This window comes from Bidens hawaiensis, unplaced genomic scaffold (assembly GCF_021521415.1).
Source record: "Bidens hawaiensis isolate Kalapana, Puna unplaced genomic scaffold, B.hawaiensis_p1.1 tig00001575_1, whole genome shotgun sequence".
Classification (NCBI taxonomy): Eukaryota; Viridiplantae; Streptophyta; class Magnoliopsida; order Asterales; family Asteraceae; genus Bidens; species Bidens hawaiensis.
The window spans coordinates 2,047,719-2,070,872 of record NW_027491088.1 but is presented as its reverse complement, the minus strand read 5'-3'; the positions used below and the strand labels follow the sequence as shown (position 1 = coordinate 2,070,872).

General features: G+C 34.2%; 2 protein-coding genes and 1 pseudogene across 3 annotated transcripts; 2 read left to right on the top strand and 1 right to left on the bottom strand.

Annotated features, from left to right (window-relative positions):
• The first annotated feature begins 3,600 nt into the window (after positions 1 to 3,600).
• Positions 3,601 to 9,302, top strand: LOC143587661 (sodium/calcium exchanger NCL-like; annotated as a pseudogene). Its single transcript, XR_013144936.1, has 7 exons — positions 3,601 to 4,089; positions 7,296 to 7,481; positions 7,549 to 7,730; positions 7,806 to 7,951; positions 8,027 to 8,291; positions 8,382 to 8,686; positions 8,881 to 9,302. The product of XR_013144936.1 is annotated as a sodium/calcium exchanger NCL-like (transcript).
• A 1,365-nt stretch (positions 9,303 to 10,667) lies between these two features.
• Positions 10,668 to 14,139, top strand: LOC143585663 (sodium/calcium exchanger NCL-like). Its single transcript, XM_077067410.1, has 7 exons — positions 10,668 to 11,085; positions 12,106 to 12,291; positions 12,561 to 12,742; positions 12,820 to 12,965; positions 13,050 to 13,326; positions 13,421 to 13,729; positions 13,819 to 14,139. The coding sequence occupies exons 1-7, from the start codon at positions 10,719 to 10,721 to the stop codon at positions 14,065 to 14,067; spliced, it is 1,716 nt and encodes a 571-aa protein (XP_076923525.1). The 5' UTR covers positions 10,668 to 10,718; the 3' UTR covers positions 14,068 to 14,139.
• A 643-nt stretch (positions 14,140 to 14,782) lies between these two features.
• LOC143586499 (uncharacterized) lies at positions 14,783 to 16,363 on the bottom strand. The gene is made up of 3 exons (XM_077068043.1): positions 15,863 to 16,363; positions 15,660 to 15,773; positions 14,783 to 15,574 (listed from the first exon to the last, which is right to left on the bottom strand). The coding sequence occupies exons 1-3, from the start codon at positions 16,361 to 16,363 to the stop codon at positions 15,428 to 15,430; spliced, it is 762 nt and encodes a 253-aa protein (XP_076924158.1). The 3' UTR covers positions 14,783 to 15,427.
• Between the last annotated feature and the right edge of the window lie 6,791 nt (positions 16,364 to 23,154).

The following is a 23,154-nucleotide window of genomic DNA, read 5'->3' as shown; positions in this document are numbered from 1 at the left end:
AATTTTTCACTCTCTTGCTTATGATGTTAACTACATGTATGTAGGTTGGTTGTATTTATGTCTTAATACATATTCAAACCTACTTATACACATACAAATGTATCGAGCCACATTGAAATCTACGTACCTACACACATACAAACATACATACACATATACAAACATACGTACCTACACACCTACACAACACACCTACACATAAGAAATGGAGTGAAATTAGAGATTAATAGAGTTACACCTTCACTTCTCGCTGTAAAAAAACTTTTGAAATGATCTAATACCTATATATATATAATAAACAATATATATATATATATTCTTTTACTCAAAATACTTCTAAATAATGTTTCTATCTTTATTTATTAATAAAGATTATTTCATTTACTTTTCTTTTATTTCTTTTATTTATTATTATTTTAAAATCATTTAAATAATAATTTCGCTTTATCTATAACTAATAGTTATCTTTATATTTTTCTTTTAATATAATTTCTTTGCATTTCTTTTGTTTATTTTCGAGGTTTTGATTATACTCTTAACTAAGGTCTAAGCCTTTATTATTTTATTCAGGCATTATGCCTACCTTGTTTGGCTTATTATTTTCTAAACTCACGGGCAGCACTTCGACGTTGGCACGTATATCGAAAATCTTGATCAACACCTCCTTGGCACGTAAATCGTGGTACGCCGGTCTTCAAGTCTCGTCGGCACGCACTTCGAGGCGGGTCGTCTTGGGTCGGCACATACTTCGAGGAAAAATGTCGGGTCGTCTTGGGTCGGCACGTACTTCGAGATATTGTCGTCGGTATTTCAGGGTATTTTCGGTTTAATGGAACGGATTACGAGGTAAAATGTCGGGGTTTTATGGTCACAGAAAACGAGGTGATCGGTACACGTTTATCGAGGTATTTTTAGAGAGATGTTAGAGAGAGAAAGAGTGTATGAAATGGAATGGCCAAAGTGGCTATTTATAGACTTTTCTTGGGACCCATCGCGATACGCGATGGTCACTTGATCATGCCATCGCGTATCGCGATGTAGGCATGGTGAGTCAAAGGTGGGTTTGGCATGTGGCGCCATGTGGCAGACGTGGTGACACGTGGCGAGCTTTATGCCACATTGTGACACGTGGCATGACACTTGTCACATTGTCATGGCTTTATGCCACGTTATGACACGTGGCAGGACATGTGTCACCGTGTCAGACCTCGTCATCGCGATAAGTTTGGTCTATGGTAGTCGCGTATCGCGATCAGGCCTGTAGACAGAATTTTCATTTTTTATTTTTGAGTTTAAAACTTGTTATTTTTGGTCATTTATCATTTTGAACTTGATATTTTCATGATGTTACATTTTATTTTAACTTTAAACTAACTTCTCATATTATGATTTTTAAACAACCATAATGTTTTCATACATTAATATTTTTTCTAAAAAGTTGCACCATGAAAACAAACATTTTATTCTCTTTAATATAAGTATGATATTGTTTTAGTTTTTTTCAATAAAAAGAACATGTTACGTACGGGTGATTACGGTCCGATTTTGACGGTTTTTTAAGTTAAACCCGTGAGCCAAACCTTAGTGGGGATTTTTTGTCTTTAAAATCTGAAACTAAACCGTTGAAAATTGAAACCGAAAGTTAAAGAAAAAACTCAACCGTGAAACCTAACCGATAATCAGTTTAAACAGGTTTAAGGTTTCCAACTGAACCATGAACACCAGTAATTTTTATATAATTGCCCAGGCCTATGTTTAAACACCCGATGTATCAAACGAGTACCTGTTTAGTTTTCCTTTAATTTTTTTTATTTGATTAGTTAAGTTATATATGTATTTCTTCGATTAACTCGCTGCAACCTTTTTAGTAATTTAGAGTATTAGGCGTGTATGGAGGATGATAAAGAATTGTGAAGAGAAATTGATCAACAAGGAAGTGATACCTCAAATTTTAAAAGTATATTGAATTACTCTATGAAAATTTATTAAAAAAAAAGAAGAAGAAATAAAAAATAAGAAGAAATAAAAAATAAGAAAAAATGAAAAAGAAATGTCTCTGTCTCGTTATTTGTCATAACCCCACAAATATCTAGCCCCACCACATTTTCACTCAGTTTGGTGAAATTGAAATTGATACCCAAAGCTCAATAGTCAATACCGAAGTGATGGCGTCGGTTATCTCGCTAGTCGGTAGTCGAACGGGGAAGTGAGGATTAACGATTAATCGAGATTAATTGAGATTAATCGGGATTAATTGAGATTAATCGTATCGGACTTTAATGTATATTTTTTCAGTTTTATATATACACCCACGCATTTTTATATGTAATTTTCAGTTTTATACATACACAAACATATTTTGGCCGGAAAGTGGTTGGAATCTCGTTGGTTTTTATTGATATCTCGTCGGAAATCATTGATTGTAGTCATAATGTCACCGGAAAGAGTTGATTTTGGTCGGAATCTCACTGAAAACAACTGATTTTGGTCGGAATCTCACTGAAAACCGCCTATTATGGCCTGATTTGATCGTTGACCGGTTGATTAGCCAACTAGACCAAATATAATCAAGGAAGTGGGGGAGGATTAATCGGTGCATAATCAAGATTTTTGTAACATTGAGTGTACCTGATCAAACCGATGGAACCCGAACCTAACCCAATAAACACCCATAATTACCTAACTCAATATAACTTTTCTCTTTTTATTTTCTTAATCTTTTTAATAGAAGAAAGAAAACCCAATTATTTAACTACGGGTTGGTCGTTCAAGATAACAAAATTATATAATTATGGAAGCTAATCAAAGACAAATTCAATCAAAAGAATCATAATATCTTTGTATTGATTTAAGGATGCTTCTTATCTTGTCGACATGGAAAGCAACGACACGGTCACGTGTTTCACTATTTGCAAGTTGCAATTATCCATCTTGTTTTGTGAACTAAAAAAGTTTTGTTAATTTCGAATCAAACCGAAAATAAATTAACAAAACAATAAAATTAAAATATTGAATATTATAATAATCTTTTAAGATGTGATTATATTTGATGGTTCTGTACATAAGTCATAACACATATTTTTACCAAATCACGAGGTACAAACTAAAGTATAAGAAAATACTTAACCTCTCTATATGTGAATAACAAACTTTTCTTAAACATAAATACCACCTAATTTTTTATTTTAAGAATTTAAACTATACCACTTTATAGAGATAATTACCGGACCATTAGGTTGAGATGGGTAAACTCATTAGACCACGCTTAGTTAAAACGAAGCTTTCTCGGGCATTTTGCGCAAGCATTTTAGGCGTCAAACACCATTTTGATCAAATGAAAGACGATGTCACCCCCTCTTCACGCCACCTATGGTTCATTTTCGTATTTTCATAACTTAAGGTTTGACTAACCTCCTCCATTACACATGATTTAAAAAGTTATATTGATAAAAAAAACTAATAAATTATATATTTATTATTTTATTACTCGCAATAATTTAGTAACAATATTTTATTACTTTTCTAGAAGTAGATGTTGAATAATATTCAACTTGCCATAACTCATTTATGATTGCCCGTGTCTTTACTTGATAAAATCATAAAAAGAACACTCTTCATCTTCACAAACTGATTTATGTCGTTACGCGCTTCCCACACGTCCACGACACCAGACCAACCTTCACTATAAACCACTAAACACTTTAACCAAACCTTTACCGACAACATGGCTAACAATATCTTCATCCTCTTCATTATCTTCACTTCTTTAACCGTCACAGCCACCAGTCACCTCCTCATCCACCAAACTTGTAAATGATGGTGTTCACGAAACTATACTTCATTCTAATACGTTATTATTATCAACGGACGAACCCGAGTTATGCGAACAGACTTACGGGTTCATGCCTTGCAACACTACGGTTCTTGGCAATCTGTTTCTCATTTTAGTTTATGGTTACCTTATGTTCCTTGCTGCTACTTACTTGTCTTCGGGTAGTGAGTTGATGTTGGAGATTTTAGGCCCCGGTATCGTTGGCGGGTTGTTTCTTCCGATTCTTGGAGCTCTGCCCGACGCTATGCTCATTCTCGGTACGTACGCAAAATCGTTGATGTTAGATTATGTGTAGTGGATTAGCTAAAAAGTGAATAAATGACTCATATGTCAATGTCACGTAGACATGGGACTATCAATAATTTTTTCTATAAAATTAATGTATTTTTTTTAATACATGAGTGGATAAATGTGACTAGTTGGAAAAATGTGTGGTCAGGGCCGACTCCGAGAAGACGAAATTGTTTTTTTAGCCTTAAGTAAAAGGAATATTTTGTTGGGTTTAAACAATTAAATTTTTAACGGGCTTACTTGATTATGATTTGAGTTGTGTAAAAAATTTGTATAAAAATAAACTTAAAAATGTTTAAAATATGACTATAATCCACAATCTTTTGGTTATATGTCATATCCTTTGCCACTAGACCAAGTTACTGGTTATGTTATTATGTTGAAACATTAACTATACATATTTTTTTCATAAAAATACATATAATTTGTTTAAAAAAAAATTCAGGCCTAGCGGTGTGTCTGGCCTGTGGCTGCCGACTACGCTGCCACCCTCTAAGGCTGACCCTGTGTGTGGCCCCAACTTGCTCTCACGCGCACTATCATGGCGCCCTTCAATATTGAGCCCGTGATGATGTTTAACGCTCTTAAAAGATGATGTAAAATGGAACGTTAGCCCCTACACGCATTCTTATAATTTTCTTTGTTTTGTTTTCCCTACCAATTTCTCGGATCATTGTTAATTTGTATTATTATTTATCGTTACGGGTTAACTTAATTGATTGAACTTATACCCTTAATTAAACTGTTCATGATTTTGGAAATGAGTTAGAAACTAAGATGCTTAGGGAATTCGATACCTTACTTCGGTTGTGATATTAGGTTACTTTAGATCATGATGTTCGGTTGTCCCAACTTTTCTAACCTACACAATAATTAATGGATTCCTTATTTTGAACAAGTGTCGTTTGGTATCTTTTAACATGTACCTAGATCTTTATAGTTTATATTTATGCTTTATCTTTTCGGCTTTATTATTTGATTTTTATTTTTCCTTTCTTTTGTTTAGTAAGTTAACTACTTTATTTCCTGAATATTTTACTTGATTGATATAGTCGTGTCATGTAACTGGTCAGAGGGGCGCTTACCAGAATAAGACCGAGTCAAAACGAGTTGTTTTAAAAAGTGTCAATTTGGTTCGGGTCAATACCGGTTCCAACCATATGGGTCCGTCTTGAAATTAGTCGTTTTTTAAAAGGAAAAAAAACACATCAAAATGGTGGTGATGACAACATTAGCAACGTCAGCAACAGAGGTGTCAGCGACGATGGAGGTAGATAAGATAGTGGCGGTGATGGCCATTGTGGCATATGGCAAGTAGGCTATCGTCAGGGGCGGATCTAGGTAGAGTGGTGCGGGTTTACGGGAACCCACTGAGTTTCGGATTTTATATAAAACATCTATACAAAATATGAGAGTGAACCCATATATATTTAGTGAGTGAACTCACAAACAACTTGTATTTGTGGCTTGGTGGTAAACATCTTGATTGCTCTTTTTGAAAACCCATGTTCGAATCTCTTCTCTTGCTTTTATTTTCTCACTTTATTTAAGTGGTTAACTAATGCCCTTTTATTTTTCTTTCACTTTATTTAAGTGTTAAGTGGCTAATTAAGGCCACAGCCCCATCGTTCAACTCTTTTAACTCTCCAAAGTCCAAACTCCAACTGAGCCACCCTTGACCCATTCAGAGTTTAGTTCATATGATTTTTTTTATTTTTTTTTGTTTATGTGGTGATTTGACTTTTGATTCGACTATTTTGTTTATTTGTTGAATTTAGAATTAGGATGAAAGAATGGATGAATGATCATGTTGAGATTTGTTAATTGAAATTTGTTGAAGCTTTTTTTTGTTAATTAATTGGTGTTTAGACTTTTGATTCAGAATTTTATTTTTGTTATTGTATCGTATTTTTATTATGTGATAAACCTTAACTGATCTGAACCGTTAAAATAACCTGAACATTCAAACCGACCCAAACCGTTGAACTAACCCGAATAGTGAACCCATTGGAAAATATTTCTGGATCCCCCACCGGCTATCGTGACACACATGGGGCAGTTGTGTGTGGGGGTGGGGGTGGGGGGGGGGTGTTATACTATTCACTTAATTAGACCAAGTTTACATTAGCAAGTTTGACAATAATACTCTAAGTTGACTTGTTGCATAATTCGAGTTATCAATAATTCAGTATCACTCAAGTTAACTACTTTTCTTCATCTTATAGTAGAGCTGTAGAGACAAAAAGGACACAAGCATATTACTTTTATAATATCCATCACATTCAAACTCTGTTATTTATAAAATTTATGTCACAGATTAACGGTCCATATAAATTACTCAGACCATCTCCATTGGATGGTTTTTGTGTGGTTTAAACCAACCTAAAAACCAAGAAACCAATGGAGGCCTTGATTTTAAACCAAAAACAACATTTCAAGTTTGGTTTTTCAAACAACCAATTGTGGGTCCCAACACTACATAATTCAATCCATATATATATATATTTACCCATATTTATATATATAAAATATATTAAAATATTATACTTATATACAAATTTTTTTTACTTATTTCAAAAATTATGTATTTTTTTGTTTGTCTATTTTTTACTCAACGGCAAGTTTAACGGCTAAATTTTTTAATGGCTATTTTTTTAACGAATTTATTATTTATTTTACAACTCTTAATTCGAATAAAAAAAACTTAACAAGCGTACAGTGATTCAGGGATTTACGTAACAATGAAGCTCATCATGCACTTCGGAATGATTCAATGGAACATTTGTGGACGGTTAAGAATAATAATTCACAAGTTTTATTATTAAGCAAAAGTTTCAAATTATCTCTCTTTCATTTTGTTAGAGTAATTGTCATTTTAAATTATCTATTTTTTTTGTTTATCTGTTTATTATATTGCTATTTATTTAAGTAAAAAATTATTTTATAGTATTGTGAAATTCTTATTTAAAATAAATGTAAAAGTAAGTGATGATGTGGAAATGTAAATATGGTTTGAGAATGTGTACTGTTGGAGTAAAAAAGATGGTTTTTAAGAAAGCTGACGTGGCAGTGATATGGCTGGTTTGAACCAGAAAGCGTTGGAGATGGTCTCAATACTAAATTAGAAAAATATATAGCAATATAATATTTTTACCTTATCTATTTTTTACGGTATCCGGGTTATCTGGAAGCCCAGAAACAGCACAAGACCAAGTCTCTGTTGGCATGGGCTTATTAGCTGGTTCAACAGTCATGCTTCTAACTGTCATATGGGGATCATGCATCATCATAGGCAAATGTGATTTACAAGATTCAGTTGCTATAGACAACCAAGATACCAAAGGATTCAACTTATTAGGTACACATTATTTAAACAACCAATTTGTTTAAAAAAAAATTATAAAAATGTTGTACACGGTCTACAGGGTCCGGTGTGAGTACTGATATTTGGACAAGCTATTCAGCAATGATAATGGCTGCATCTGTGCTTCCTTTTATAGTTGTTCAACTCCCACAAATCTTTCATTCATCGTCTGGACGACACTTGGCGGTGTTAATCGGTCTTATAATATCCATTTTGCTTCTAATTGCATATTGTGTTTATCAGGTATATATATGTGACAATGTACATATTAATAAATTACTTGATGGTTAAGTGATATTGGTTAGGACTGTTTTGCAGATTTATCAACCGAATATACAAAAAAGACGCATTGCTTTTGCAAAGCATAAGCACGTTCGATCTGGAATTCTTCGGTTTTTAAAAACAAATGCGCTTGGAATACTTTTAAACGATCAAGGTCAACTTAATCAAGATGTTTTGCACAAGTAAGTTGCATCACTATTTATATTTCTCGTAAATATTTTGATCAAGTAAATAACCTTTATTGTTATCTTTAACAGACTATTTAACTCAGTTGATGTGAATGGAGATGGACGGCTTTCAGTGATGGAACTACGAGCTCTAGTTGTAGGAATGCAGTTAAACGATATAAATTTAAAGGAAGATGACGCGATTGATAAAGTCATGAAAGAATTTGACACTTCTGGAGACGAAGAGGTGGGTTTTCCAGAGTTTGTAACGGGAATAGCGAATTGGCTTGAGGAGGCCAAAAGGACCAAAATAAGTTCAAATGCTGGTCCTGACTATATTCATGAATATCATGAGGTATGGTTTTGTGTCATCATTGGTTCATGAGACTGACATTGTTTTCGGGTTCGTGGGGTTTGATCCATTTAACGCCTCTTGTGTATGCAGGAAACAAAGAGACAACATTATCTTTTGGGAGACGAGGGTGTTGATGATGAAGAGAGCGGTGTAGATAATCCACGCAGGACGACAATTAAAGCAGTGTTATTATTGTTACTGGGCACACTTATTGCTGCTGCATTTGCGGATCCTTTAGTGGATGCAGTTGATGGTTTCTCTGCTGCAACAAGTATCCCGTCTTTCTTCATCGCGTTCATCGCCTTGCCATTAGCAACCAACTCTAGTGAAGCAGTGTCTGCAATCATCTTTGCCTCGCGCAAAAAGCAAAGATCCGCTTCTTAACTTTTTCAGAGGTTTGACTTTCTTGCTGGTTTTAGTCAAAATGGGTTGGTGGGTCAATCTGTTTAATTGCATAGGTTAAACATGTCAATCTGAACATGACCTGCTTATTAAATAAACGTTTTAACTCATTAATATTTTTAGATAAAGTGATTAGGAGATTATAATGATATAACAATATATCTTATTAGCGGGTTACTTTTTGCAGTTATACGGGGCAGCAACGATGAATAACATACTTTGTTTATCGGTGTTCTTGGCACTTGTTTATGTACGAGGATTGACATGGGATTTCTCATCAGAAGTGCTTGTTATTGTGATTGTTTGCGTTGTGATGGGCGTTTTTGGCAGTTTGCGTACCACATTCCCTCTTTGGACATCTTTCATCGCGTTTATCCTCTACCCGTTCTCCCTTGTTCTTGTATATGTTCTCGACTATGTTTTCGGTTGGTCATAGGTTTAACAACTGGAACTCATAAACAAAGCCTAGGTAGTTTGTTTACTTGAAAATTTTCACATGTGTTGCCACTAATAGGCATGTTTGGTTGACCACCCGCCACCCACCCCTTTTGAGTCTAAATTCTGTGTAATTTGAATGTTAAGTGTAATGTTAATAGCTTTCATTTCTTTTGTTTTGAGTTTCATCATCCATGTGTCATGAGTGATTGAATTTGAACCAAGAAGAAAATTGGTATATATTTTAATTAAGGATCAAAGATGAAAGTTTCAAAGTTAGAGTTAAGTCAAATCTTGCAATGGTCAACAAGGCTTGAGCTTGTTTATTGGTATATGAGTTAAGGGGTGTAAACGAGTCGAGCCTAGCCTGATATTATTTTATTTAACTTACATAAGCTCGAGCTTGTTTACTTTATCAAATTATTAATAATCATTTTTATGTGTAATGTAACATAGTTTATACTATTTAATCATTTATAATCATGTTTATGACATATTATAGAGCAAAGTGTCATTTTTGTTTTTATGGTTTGACAAATAATGTGAATTTAGTCCAAAAACTTTAATATCGACCCTTCAAGTTTCGAAATTCTTGTCAATTACATCCAAATCACTAACCTCGTTAAATTTAACCGTTAAGTCAAGGGTAGACATATCTTTTCACGCTTTCTTTATTATAATATTTATTTCAGTGAACTGCGGTTTTCGTCCATGTGGTTTGTCCAAATATGCGGTTCTATTCCAGTAGTTTCAAATTTGCAATTTTGGTCTCTATGGTTTCATTTCACTTGCAATTAAACCCGCGAATTCACTAATCTCGTTAAGTCTAATCGTTAAATCCATCAGTGTACCCTTCACGTAAGGGCATTTTTGTCCTTATTTTATCCCAAATACACCTCGGCCCTTCATGTGAGGGGGCTTGCGAATTAGGATTGTGGTTTATTTTGGGAGAAAAAGGACAAAATTAGTCGTCACGTGAGGGGTACGCAGGTGGTTTAACGACCAGAATTAATGGAGTTAATAAATTCGGGTTCAATTGCAAGTGAAATGAAACTACAAGGACGAAAATCGCAAAATTGATAGGGACGAAAATTGCAAACTTGAAACTATTTGACACACAGGGACAAAAATCGTAGTTCACTGAAATAAGTATTATAATAAAGAAAAAGTGAAGACATGTCTACCTCTGAATTAGCGACTAAATTCAACAGGGATAGTGATTTTGATGTAATTAGAAAGAATTGGGAAACGTGGAGGGTCCATATGCAAAAAGTAAACTTTTTAAACTAAATTCGCATTATTTGTCAAATCAAAGAACGAAAATATCACTTTATTTTATAAATATGAGAAAAAGTCAAGTCTATGAATAGACTGAAGATAACTAGATAAGTATAAAATAAGTAATTTATCTATGTACTTGTTTCATTTAAAGTTTAAAAAATTTGGAATTATGCCATCTTTTGGATTTTGGGCGTATGCAAGCCAAAAATGAGAATATCACTAAAACAATATTAAACAATTCAACATGCAAGCAATGAATCAAACATATAAATACACCTTTGTTTTTCAAACTTTAAACACAAACCAAACATGGCTAACAACAACTCATACCTCACTCTCATCACCATCCTCTCCCTCTTAACCGCGGCCTCGGGCCGCTTCATGACCACCCCTTCGCCTTCGTTATCCAACGGTCTTAGCGATGGAGAGGGAGTGATCAGCTCTTTTTACATATCGTCACCGAAAGAGTGTGAACAGACGTATGGGTTCATGCCATGCACCACTACAGCATATGGAAACTTGTTTCTTATTATTGTTTATGGTTACCTAATGTACCTTGCTGCCACTTACCTCTCGGCTGGCAGTGAGTTGTTATTGCAAATTCTGGGGCCTGGTCTTGTTGGAGGCCTCTGCCTTCCAGCCCTTGGCGCGCTTCCGGATGCTATGCTTATTCTAGGTAAACGGCTAAATCTTCATTTAGTCTCTAGTCTAATCCTCAGATGTCCAATCTAGTTTTGGATGATCCTAGGAAAAGGTTGTACCCGTCGGTAATTCATGGGTAAAAACCTGTCGACAGTTTGGTTTTATGTTTAGAAAAACTGATCTTTCAATTCGTTTCAGTTTTGCTATCAACCAAAAAACATGAATCTAACCAAAATCGATTAAGTAATTTATTTGAAATTAATAAATGGCTTAGTCAAAATTTAAATCCTCATGTGTATGTAATAATCATTTAATTTTTGATTAGAAAGAGATGAGGCTCAAAGTTTCAAGCCAAGTTCATTATTTTGGGCTTGTAAGCCCAAAGTTTCAAGCTCAAATTCATTTTGGGCTATTTTTAAGCCCAAAGTTTGAAGTCGAAGTTCATTATTTAGGCTATTTTTTCAGCCTAAAGGTTCTAAGTCCGTAAAAGTAAATTAGTATTGAAATCGTTATGAAAACCGAAAAAACTAAACCTAATGGCTTTAGAAAACAAAAAAACCTTCAATTCAATTTTGATTTGGTTTACGCTCAAAACTGACCCATGAACACGGCATGGTAAACCGAGTGTGGGTACACACATTGCTGACAAACCAATGACCTACTTCGCAGACGGATCACTAACAACTTATTTACCGGCGGATATGATAGATTGGCAACGAATACTCATGGACAGTTCTTTCCGCCTTGATAGCTATAATTTATTAAAAATGTTGTTATTTTATATGAAAGATGAAAATGACACATTCCAACAAAAAAATAAAAATGAAAAAGAAATAAAAAAAAACTTCCATTGGCTCATTGCCTCATTGTAATCAAAATCTACAATAACTTTTTTTCAATTTAAATCAATTATTGTAATTTTTTTTTTGAGCCAACAGAAACCAATTTTCTAGTGGTGTCTATTTGGGCTCGGCTCATTTGCAGAATTGCAGCCTAGTTTTAGTGACTCATTGTTTACCATAAACCTGCTTTAACTGCTTACATTTGCTTGCAGTATCTGGACTATCAGGAAGCACAAAAACTGCCCAAGACCAAGTCTCAGTCGGAATGGGGTTGCTGGCGGGTTCAACAGTCATGCTTCTTACAAGCATATGGGGAACATGTATTGTAGTTGGCAAGTGTGATTTACAAAACTCGGTGGCTCAAGATAACAAAGATACAAAAGGGTTCAACTTAATAGGTCTTGTCTCACTAGATTGTATTTTCCATATCGTAAAATAAATCAATGTTTTCATAACTGGACTGGTCATTGAACCAACGGTCTTATTGGTTTACTAGTCAGATCAGTTTCAAAAACAGGTGACATTATAAATAGTTTAAAACTTTTAAATGAATATGTAACTAATTTAAAACAAAATATGGAGCAATATTGATAAAATGAAATATGCGCCGAAGTAGTAAATAAATCAATAAATAAAATTTTTGATATATTTTTGTAATGTGATGCAGGGTCTGGTGTGAGTACTGATATTTGGACAAGCTATTCAGCGATGATAATGGCGATATCCGTGTTACCTTTTATAGTCGTTCAATTCCCACAAATCCTCCATTCGACTTCAGGACGACACACTGCGGTTTTAGTAGCGTTAATCCTCTCGGTTTCTCTTCTAATCGCATACTGCCTTTATCAGGTAACATTTTAGCCGTCTACACCATACATGTTCTTGAGAGCATGCAAAATCATAAACATGTTACAACTGTTTTGTAGGTTAATCAACCGACATTGCAAAAACGACACCTTGATTTTGCAAAACACAAGCATGTTCGGTCTAGGATCCTCAAGTACTTGAAAAAACGTGCACTAGGAAGACTCGTTGATAGCAATGGTGAACCGAACCGAGAAGTTTTACTAAAGTTAGTTCTGATTCCTGAACCTAATTCGACACGTTATTATAATGTGTCTAATTTCTTAACCATTTTGTATGGTGGTCGTGACAGGCTGTTTAACTCGATTGATGTTAATCAAGACGGAAGCCTTTCGGTTCCTGAACTAAGGGCGTTGGTTGTAGGGATGCAGTTGTATGAGATTAATTTAAATGAAGATGACGCGGTGACTAAAGTTATGAAGGATTTTGATACATCTGAAAATAATGAGGTTGAGTTTGATGAATTTGTTAATGGGATTGGAAGATGGCTTGATGAGGCCAAAGGTTTTAAAAAAGGTACTTCTATTGCCGGTCCGGACTCATTGAAGTATGTTCATGATTATTATGAGGTATATTTTTAACTGGTCCGATTGGTTAGCAAGGTATTAAAGGGGTTAAACGTTTTTTTTTTCATTAATGATTAATAGTTTATTGATTTTATAGGAGACAATGAAAGAACACAATCTCTTGGGAGATCAAACTCATGATGATGATGAAGAAGAAGGGGTGGATGATCCTCGTACAACCACCATAAAGGCGGTCCTATTATTATTACTCGGTACCGTTACAGCAGCTGTATTTGCAGACCCGTTGGTAGATGCAGTTGACAACTTTTCAGCTACAACACACATCGCGCCTTTCTTCATTTCATTCATTGTGTTACCGTTAGCAACAAACTCAAGCGAAGCAGTGTCGGCTATCATCTTTGCCACGCGTAAAAAACAAAGATCTGCATCCCTGACATTTTCCGAGGTTTGTTCTATGTTTCTTATTGTCGATGCTAATGCATTTTCACAATTAAACAAAAGACTAATGTTTGTTAATCTTTTGTTTCTGTGAAGTTATATGGAGCGGTAACGATGAACAACGTGTTGTGCTTATCCGTGTTCTTAGCACTTGTATATGTTAGAGGATTAACATGGGATTTTTCATCAGAAGTTTTGGTGATTCTTATTGTTTGCATTGTTATGGGCGTGTTTGGAAGTTGTCAGACCACTTTTCCGCTATGGACTTCCTTCTTGGCTTTCTTGCTATACCCGTTCTCCCTCATACTCGTATACGTTCTTGACAATGTTTACGGTTGGTCATAGACAACGGTTTTCTATGTTACTTTAGCTTGAAATAACACAGTGTTCAGTTATAGTAAAAACTTAAAACATAAGTAAAACAGTAAGAACTAATCTGTACCACATGTGTGGTCCAGACTGGTTCTTACTGTTATTATTTAATTTAAGTTATATCCATATGAAATAATAAAGATTTGGTTTTTTTATAAGATGGGAGTGTCTTGTTTGTTGATTTTTTTCTATAAATGTATAACCATACCATATGAAGTTAATTACCATTTTCACATTGATACTAATTTAGAACAAAAAGTTAACACAGTTTTGGGTGTACAACAAATCAATTGGCAAGATATCCTGCTGTCATCATACAATAATTCCTGTGTTTGTGTTATTGTTGGTGGGTCAATAGTTTCATCATCAATCTAGAATCACAATGTGGAAGATAAGATCTCAATATCCACATATGTAAAGAGAAGAATGATGTAGACCGGTATGACGAAACCACCATGAACCCACATGCATAAGTTTGTTACGGTGGTGCCCTCCGTCCTCTCACCGAGTTATTGACACCACTTAACCTCTCAACAACTACAAGTGTGCACCGGACCACAACCAAAAGTTATAACATTAGGAAACAAGAAGCCACACTGATCTAAACCTAGTACGGTCCCGAATGGACCAAATACAATGTGTCTACACTATGTTTTATATTTTTTTTACACAACTTAAACTTGCATTCAAGAAATAAAGGTTGAGGGGTACTTAATTGAGGTTTTATTACTTTTAAAGGTCACATTTCTAGCATGAATAAAAAGCTACATAAATAAATAAGACATCAAGAAACATAAAACCTTTTATAGCTTCAAATTTAAATCAACACTTTCCCCTGCATCACCGTTGCTGTTTCCGGGCTGCCCCATGGGTGTTTTTGCAGCAGGAAAGAAACTAAGAAAAGGCTGCGGGTTTGACACGCTTCGTCCAATCATATGCATTGGATCTTTCGATTGATCCTAAACAAAAAAAAAACAAAAATTCATAACGAACCAAATGAATGGAAAATAAGTATGAAGTAATAAAATTGTTATAAAAATCTCACCTTTTGAAGTGTTAACCTCTCGAAATGGGGCTGTTCCGCTCTACAAGGTGAAAGATGTATACTTTCTTTCGAACTTGAACGCGAATGGTTTATTTGAGGAGGTGCTAGTTTGAGAAAATCCCGGGTCAGAATGTGGTTTTCGTCGATGAATTTCTTTGTTATTGGATCGGATATAGCGCCTGAACTTGAACAAGTTTCTCTGCACATGAAATCCAAAACTACAAAGTCACAAACCATAAACAACAAACAATATAAAAGATTAAAAACTAATTATATCTAAGATTCTGTTCACCTGAAAACTGGATGTGTAGGCTCTATGCTACAAGAAGCATATTCATCTGATCTTGACACATATGCAGAAGGAAACTTGCAGTGAAAAGACGGAATTGGCATGTTTTCCAACGAAAACGGGTACGGCCTTTTCATGCCAACCATCTGTCATAATATTCATAAACCATCAACAAATTAAAGCAATCACAAATGCATAAAACATGTAAAAGATAGCAACAAGTAACAACACCTTCTCTTCCTCGGGCCACAACGGTTGGAAGTTATTGCCGCAATAGCTTTGGTTTGAAGGGGGCTCAATCTGAAAATTCAGAACCGACGATGCAGTGTTCGTCGAAACATTCACCTAAAAATAATCCAACACAATATAAATATAATCCAACTATCCAAAACCATAGACAAAAAACATAACACAACAAACAATGAAAACTTTACCAATGATTGTGATCTTTGCATCATTAGATTAGGACTCGGCGCCCAAATCGGCGGATTGGATTCGTAAGGCAAACCACCAAGATTTGCTGGAAATGATGCAGTGTATCTAGAGTGGTCCCCATCAAACTTAAACTCACCATCACTCCATATCCTAGACCAGTTCCCACCACCAACACCACCACTCGTTTTCGACACGCTCCCACCCTCCGTTTTCGAAACTGGCATCTGCGGTGGCGCTGGAATCGCGTTAAAATTTGGGATTTTGTGTATATTATTCAAATTTGAAGAGTTGGTAGGAGAAATAATTGAAGAGACTGTTGCATCTTGGTTTTGGTGTTCTTCTGATATTATCTTCTCAAGCTGAGCCACTCCCATTCCTCTCTGTGGCACCTTCTTATGCTTCGGTTTTTTCGACGTCGATCGATGACTACTACTACCACCACCAGTATTGTTATTATTAATATTATTACCACACTTGGAAGTATGCTCGTCTTGAGCCATTGATCACCACTGCCATCTAAATCACAATGAATACTAATAATAATAATAATAATAATAATAATAATAATAATAGTAATAGTAATTCAAATGATCGGGTAACGGAACATTAATAAAATAAAAGCAGATTACAACAAAATGATGATCTTGGAAAACAGAAAGTAATAATAATAATAATAAATAAATTTGGATGTGAATTTATTTAGAAATAAATATAAATATAATATAGGAATATGGAAAATCTAACTAGAGTGCTTGTTAGCTAATAAGTCGCCAAAATCATCGGTCTAAATGATAGACCAGCTCTCAGTTGAGATCTACACTCTCTCTCACAATTCGCCATGAATTTCGTACTCTTTTTTTTTTATTATTTTCTTTCGTTCTTGTTTGTTATATATATTTAGAGGTAAAGGTGACAACAACTTTCATGCCCACAAATACAAACCATACCATGCTTAATTTATTATTATAATGATAATAATAATAATAATTATTATATTACCCATGTAAAATAGAAATATAAATTACCCATCGAATATCGAGTATACATGTTACTTCGTTAAAATAAAAAATTATCTATTGAGATTTTCAAATACATTTATCATTGTTTTAATTTTTATACTAGTTTGTAACCCATGTGAAACATAAAAATATAAGAATTGAAAATCAGTGAATTAGTAGATTATTATACTATCAAAGGACAAAGAAATAAAAAATGTTTACGGATATGATTCAGATAAAGTTATGCATGTTTCGTGCAATTGGGTCGTGTATCACGTGACACCATATCCATTTTATACCGCTTAAAATTTTAAAAATAACCTCATAACCGCTCAACCTATTGTTTCGGGTTCACCTAGCTGTATTCGGATTTTGTTTGCAATCCCTGATTAATGTCGCCACACTTGTTTAGTTGTTAATGCATATACTCATGAAAATATATTAAAAAATTACATGTTGCCTCTTAATATTATCAAGTTTTGATAAAGTGGCGTTTAAATTTTTAGCACAAAAGAATTGTATAATTTTAGTTTGGCGAGTTTAAGGGTAAGGAGCCATTATTTTAAATTTATTTTAAGCATATGTGTAACTAAATTGGATTGAGCAAGTTTTGTTATTATTTTACATGTTTAAGAACTTAAATATCTAATAAGTTGAGCGAATTTTACATTGCATTTAAAAAAAACTGTATTGGGTTTCTATAATGCCAACCTACTTTTTACCCATTAATGCTACCTTAAAGCCAAATATTCTGCAACACTTAATATCCGTTTTACTTTATAGAATAACATCAATCGTCATTGTCATTATAGAGCAATTTTATACACGATTATAACTCATGTGATATCTATTAATTCACATATTTGTTTCATATTCATTATATTTGATACTTAATCTTTGTACGTAGAATTTATACTTTTTAGTTTTAGCTTTTCCCTTAAACATTTTCAAAAGAGTTAATGGTCATTTTCGTCCCTGTGGTTTGCTGTTTTCGCCACTTCAGTCCAAAGTTTGAAATTTTGTCAATTTCGTCCTCACGGTTTTCAAAATTGGCCAATTACGTCCCACCGTCTAACGGCATCCAAATATGTCGTTAGTTTAAGGGGTATTTTCGTCTATTACACATTTTAATAATTAAAATTTAATATATAACCCAGATTTGTGCACCTCTAAACAATGAAAGCCTGTGTTGAAGCTTACGACCGCCTACCGGCACCGGATTTGTGCCCCTCTCCGGTGCCGTTGGTTTTTATAACCCAGATTTGTGCACCTCCAAGTCCATTCTTAATATATTTCCGGCAGCCATGAAAGCTTCAATGAAGTTTCGAGAGGATCAAAAGCCACTTTTAAGAGCAAAAGTGCCGGTCAACATTCTCGGCTTGCCGTTCCAATCTGGCACCGTTGCCGGAGAATCAAAAGAGCTGTCGTTGAACCTCGCTACGTTCTTCGAATTCGGTCCATCCGTGAAGGTCGTGTATCGTCCGAATGATGCGTCCAATCCGTTTAGTATTGTTTAAAACTGGAATTGGAAGCTTTGGGTCTCCGATTTCGAGTGCTTTAAACATGAGCGCTGAGTTTAGTTATATCGGAGGTATTATTATTATTATTATTAATCAAGTAAAATATGGATTTGTTTAGCAAAATTTTGGGTTGTTAAGTCGATCGAAGCACAATGTGTGTGCAGGAAATTGAAAAAACCGATTCAAACCCCAAATCCCGGCCACCAGAATCTTGGCATCGGATAATGAACAGGAGGGAAAATTAAGGGTTAACCCAGTATTGATTTAAGGGAGATGGAAGATGGGTTTATTGTAAAGTTTTGGTTTGAGATGTGGGGGTGGTCAGGTGGACAGGTGGGTGTGGTGGTGGGTTGGGGATGGTGGTGAAGGATGAGTTGGAGAAGAAAGAGAAAAAGAAAATATGTTTTTTTACTTATTTATTAAAATTTTTAGTAAAATGTAATAGACGAAAATACCCCTTAAACTAACGACATATTTGGATGTCGTTAGACGGTGGGACGTAATTGGCCAATTTTTAAAACCGTGAGGATGAAATTGACAAAATTTCAAACTTTGGACTGAAGTGGCGAAAACAGCAAACCACAGGGACGAAAATGGCCATTAACTCTTTTCAAAATGACAAATGGAAATTTGGTTCAAATTTCTTAGAATGGAAGAATACAATGACATTGAATTCTAAATTTCATTCCATAACTTTGGTTCGTGAAAAGATTGTAATTGATCTATTCCATGTTGTGTTAAATATAGAAAATTAAAGAAATGATAATCCCTCGTCCCATTAAATGTACTTAGTATATTAACTTGGTCTATTCCATGTTGTGTTTAATATATTAACTTAAATAGAGTCATTCAACCTTGGTAGGATGCTAGAGGCTCTTGCCTATCAGGGTTCAAATTCTAGACCATGAGGTATATTAATTGGTGGAGTTTTTTTTTAACGACCAACTAAGTAACGTCGGGTATTCCGTACGCGGCCTCCATTGGCTAAAGATAGCTCGAGCCGGTCATTAATCCGGACGGAGCCCTTAGCGGTCCACCTATTGAGGGATTCACCGGATAAAACCCGACCCCCACGCCCGCCAAATGGCACGACAGCGAGGAGCCGATAAAACCGGGTGAGATCAGGACTCGAACCCTGGCAAGCCAGGGTCATCCCTCATATCTCCCATATAAATTGGTAATAGTGAGGTTTGAACCCCGTACCTCTCATTTATAAAGTGAGCGCTCTATCATTGAGTCACATCCAATTTATATTAATTGGTGGAGTTTAGTAGTAGGAGTAGATTAGACGTTCAAAATTTTTTATGAGTTAATTACTTAGAATTTAAACATTTGATAAAAGTAAACTCTTAAGTTATTATTGGTTATGTTATGCACTGTTTTGAAACCCGGCCCGGCCTGACCGGGACCCGGTCTCAGAACCGGGCCGGGTGAGGTATTTGACCTGTTTTTGAAAAACCCGGCCGGGTTTGGTGGGTGGCGGTTGGCCCGGACCCGGTGACCCGGCGGGTCGACCGGTAAAACCCATATTTTATTAAATCTAAAATGAAATGTGTATGGTGGGATTCGAACTTGGGTCATTTCCTAAGTATAAACTTTAATAATTACCCATAAGCTAACCAACCAACATTTATTGATGTCTTTATTGATAAAATATATATCCTATATATTCAAAAAACAATGTATTAAACATAAATAAAAATTAAAGTTTGTTATTATTATTATTTTTTGTTATTATTAATTTTTATATGTATATGAATTATATATATATATATATACATTTAAATTATTTATGACGTCATCCGGGTCAAACACCGGTCCGCCCTCCCGGGTCGGTCCGGCCTTTGACCCGGTAAGGCGTCCGGGTCGACGCGTCGGGCCGGGTCTGAAAACATTGATGTTATGTTACATTATAATGGGGTACACGTTTATGCTCCTTAACTTTACGTAGACATCACGTCACCTACTTCACCTCATTTCACTCAACCTCACTCTAAGAAAATTGTTAATCTCCCTATAACTCTTTTTATTTAATGTAAAATTAATTGTTATACTGTTTTGTGTGTGTGTGTGATTTTAAAGTCCGTTAATATCTTAACCCACCTATGATTAGGTCCGTGCCTGATGGTATAAGAAAACCATGTCGTTCAAGACAATTTTAGTCTGAACGCTTGTATTTGATTTGAACAAACTTGCAAGTTGCAAGAAAAACTTCATAAAACCAATGATAAGTCTAGCACCGGTACTTTTTAGAAAACGTGTATCTTGTGTAATTACTAATTTCTTCTATAAACAATCCAATACATTTTTAATGAAATTTGGAACTACCTCCAATACCCGAGTGAGTCATCCTGAGACGGGATGTCAGTCGTCCGAACTTATTTTGAAAATCCAGACCTGACTCATCTAGAAACACCATTAAGACCCATCACTGCGAGAAAACCCTTTTTAACCAGGGTTCAAATCTGAGACTATAAGATCCTATATATTAACCAACACCCCATGCCATTAGACTAAAATGTCAAGTGCATCCAAATATTACTAGCGACAAGGTTTTCATATTATCTCACCTATCATTACATTTAACACTCGATTTTAATTCTAAAACATTAAGCAAGAAACAGAGAATATCATAGTATGTGAATTTTTCAATAGATGTTAGCAATCTACCCACGCATAACACAACACATCATACGAGCAAAAGTATGACATTAATATTTTCAATATTAAAAAATTGTTATATACAAAAGAAAGATCATAAATACAATGGTAATTATTGTTTCTCAATCATCTTTCCTAAAATTAGTTTATGTACATAATAAAATTACACGTATATTAAACGGTACAAAATTGAAGGTCATCTTAGTTTTATTGTTTTTTTATATATGTAACATACACAATTGTATATTAAATATAAAATTTTAATGAATCCTTAATAAAAACTTTAGTTACATGGATTTGTAATGATCTTCTCTTTACATGTATAAGCCGAATCACCTTTTATAGAAGACGTTGGATGATTCATAAAGATTAGTTAACTTTTACGACAGTATCATTTAACGAAATTGATACATTTACATGTTGAAGAGGAGTTGAGAGACATACATAACGATCATAATGACTATTGCATGCACATCAGTTTACGAATAATCATTTGATTTAAGTTTTGTCAAATGTTAATCAATAACATATGATTAGTAGAGTTCATTACCTAGAAGAAATATTGGTCTTGCTAATATCATTCTTGAAAGATAATCCTCATTTCCGTGTTACATTTATCATTTCAAAAGTTGAATTCAAAATACCGTTAACAATATTAACATATAAGTTATAACTACTTTGATTTATCCTCCATCCAAAATAATTTAAACTTTTTAACAATACACAAATCGATATAAAAACATATTGTATGAACCAGTATTTTATAAAAGTTGTTAATGTTAAATGTCACTATCTTATAAGAATAAAAAAAAGCTAATAAAATAAACATAGATAAGATTGAAAATTGATAACATTCAATGGGCATCACCAAATCTTGATATATGCAAGGTTGATGGATTCGGCTTTCCAAAATGGACCCACAATGACCATCTCTACCTTTAAAAGTAGATAATAACAAAATCAAAGTGTTCACAACTTCAAAGCTTGCATCACAACACCTCTTCTATTGATTTAAGTTAAAAGATTTTGTTGGATATCCCAATTGACAACCCAACTAAACCATCTACTAACAGGATTCTTCTTTTCTCCATCAAATATTTCTAAGATTCTATAAATTAGTATGTGTTTCCTACCCGTTTTAATAATCTCACACTTATTCTAAATTGTAAAATTGTATCTTATGCACGGTTTTATATTTATCACACACCTGATTACTCGTTATCCGTCTAGCATACAGGTTTTTTCACGACTACAAAAAATCCTCTTTTATAAACTTATGTGGTTAAAAATATTTATTGATATGAAACCTCAAATACAATTTTGGTTTAAAAACATCAAGTTCTAAATGTGATTATTCCTTCTCACACACAAACTCTTGACCACTCTCTGCTTATTATGTACTATAATACTTTTAAATCATTTCCTAGTGTGCATGTATCATAATTCTATTAACAAACCAAACACCTTATATAACATTTTTGTCTTTTATACAAATATATAAAATTTCTACTTAAAATATTTGAAAAGTGCTATGTTTGAAAAAAAAATTGACATGTTAATATACTTATTTGTTGATTACAACTTTTTATTTGACATGTTAATATACGTTGTTTTTAAGAAAATAAAACAACGTACAATTAAACCTTTGTTGTTGTGCAAACATTGATTGGTACTAGAGTTGAGATGGAGGTTGTTCGTGGCAACCGGTTGTAATAATGAGTTGGTTACCCAAACATTGATAATTGGATTGATCCCTCGTACAAGAAGTATTGTGACATAGTAGAACATTTTTATTATGGGTAGCTAGTGTTGGGTTTTAATTATATGAGGGAAGGGTAAAGTTAAAATACAAAGGACAATAAAAATGAGAAGGGTGAGGAGGAATCCAGTCCATTGATCTTAGATTTGAATGGTTGAGATTAATTTAATAAATAAAAATTGATGAAAAGGGCATGAAGGTAATAACCCATCTTTGTTGACTTTCTATCTCCACATGCAAGGCACATGTCAATTCCCCTATCATTTTAAAATGTCCATAACTTTTTCATACGACATTATTTTTTAAAAAAAAAATTCACCATAATAATAAGCGTTTTTTTTATCTTTAATATG

What these genes read in the sequence shown, in the direction of transcription:
- LOC143585663 (XM_077067410.1), top strand. Translation starts at nt 10,719, where the DNA reads ATGGCTAACAACAACTCATACCTCACTCTCATCACCATCCTCTCCCTC. An exon ending in AAAAGGGTTCAACTTAATAG is followed by an intron (nt 12,292 to 12,560) that starts GTCTTGTCTCAC and finishes AATGTGATGCAG; the next exon opens with GGTCTGGTGTGAGTACTGAT. An exon ending in TCGCATACTGCCTTTATCAG is followed by an intron (nt 12,743 to 12,819) that starts GTAACATTTTAG and finishes ACTGTTTTGTAG; the next exon opens with GTTAATCAACCGACATTGCA.
- LOC143586499 (XM_077068043.1), bottom strand. Translation starts at nt 16,363, where the DNA reads ATGGCTCAAGACGAGCATACTTCCAAGTGTGGTAATAATATTAATAAT. An exon ending in TGCAAAGATCACAATCATTG is followed by an intron (nt 15,774 to 15,862) that starts GTAAAGTTTTCA and finishes GATTATTTTTAG; the next exon opens with GTGAATGTTTCGACGAACAC. An exon ending in TGTGGCCCGAGGAAGAGAAG is followed by an intron (nt 15,575 to 15,659) that starts GTGTTGTTACTT and finishes ATATTATGACAG; the next exon opens with ATGGTTGGCATGAAAAGGCC.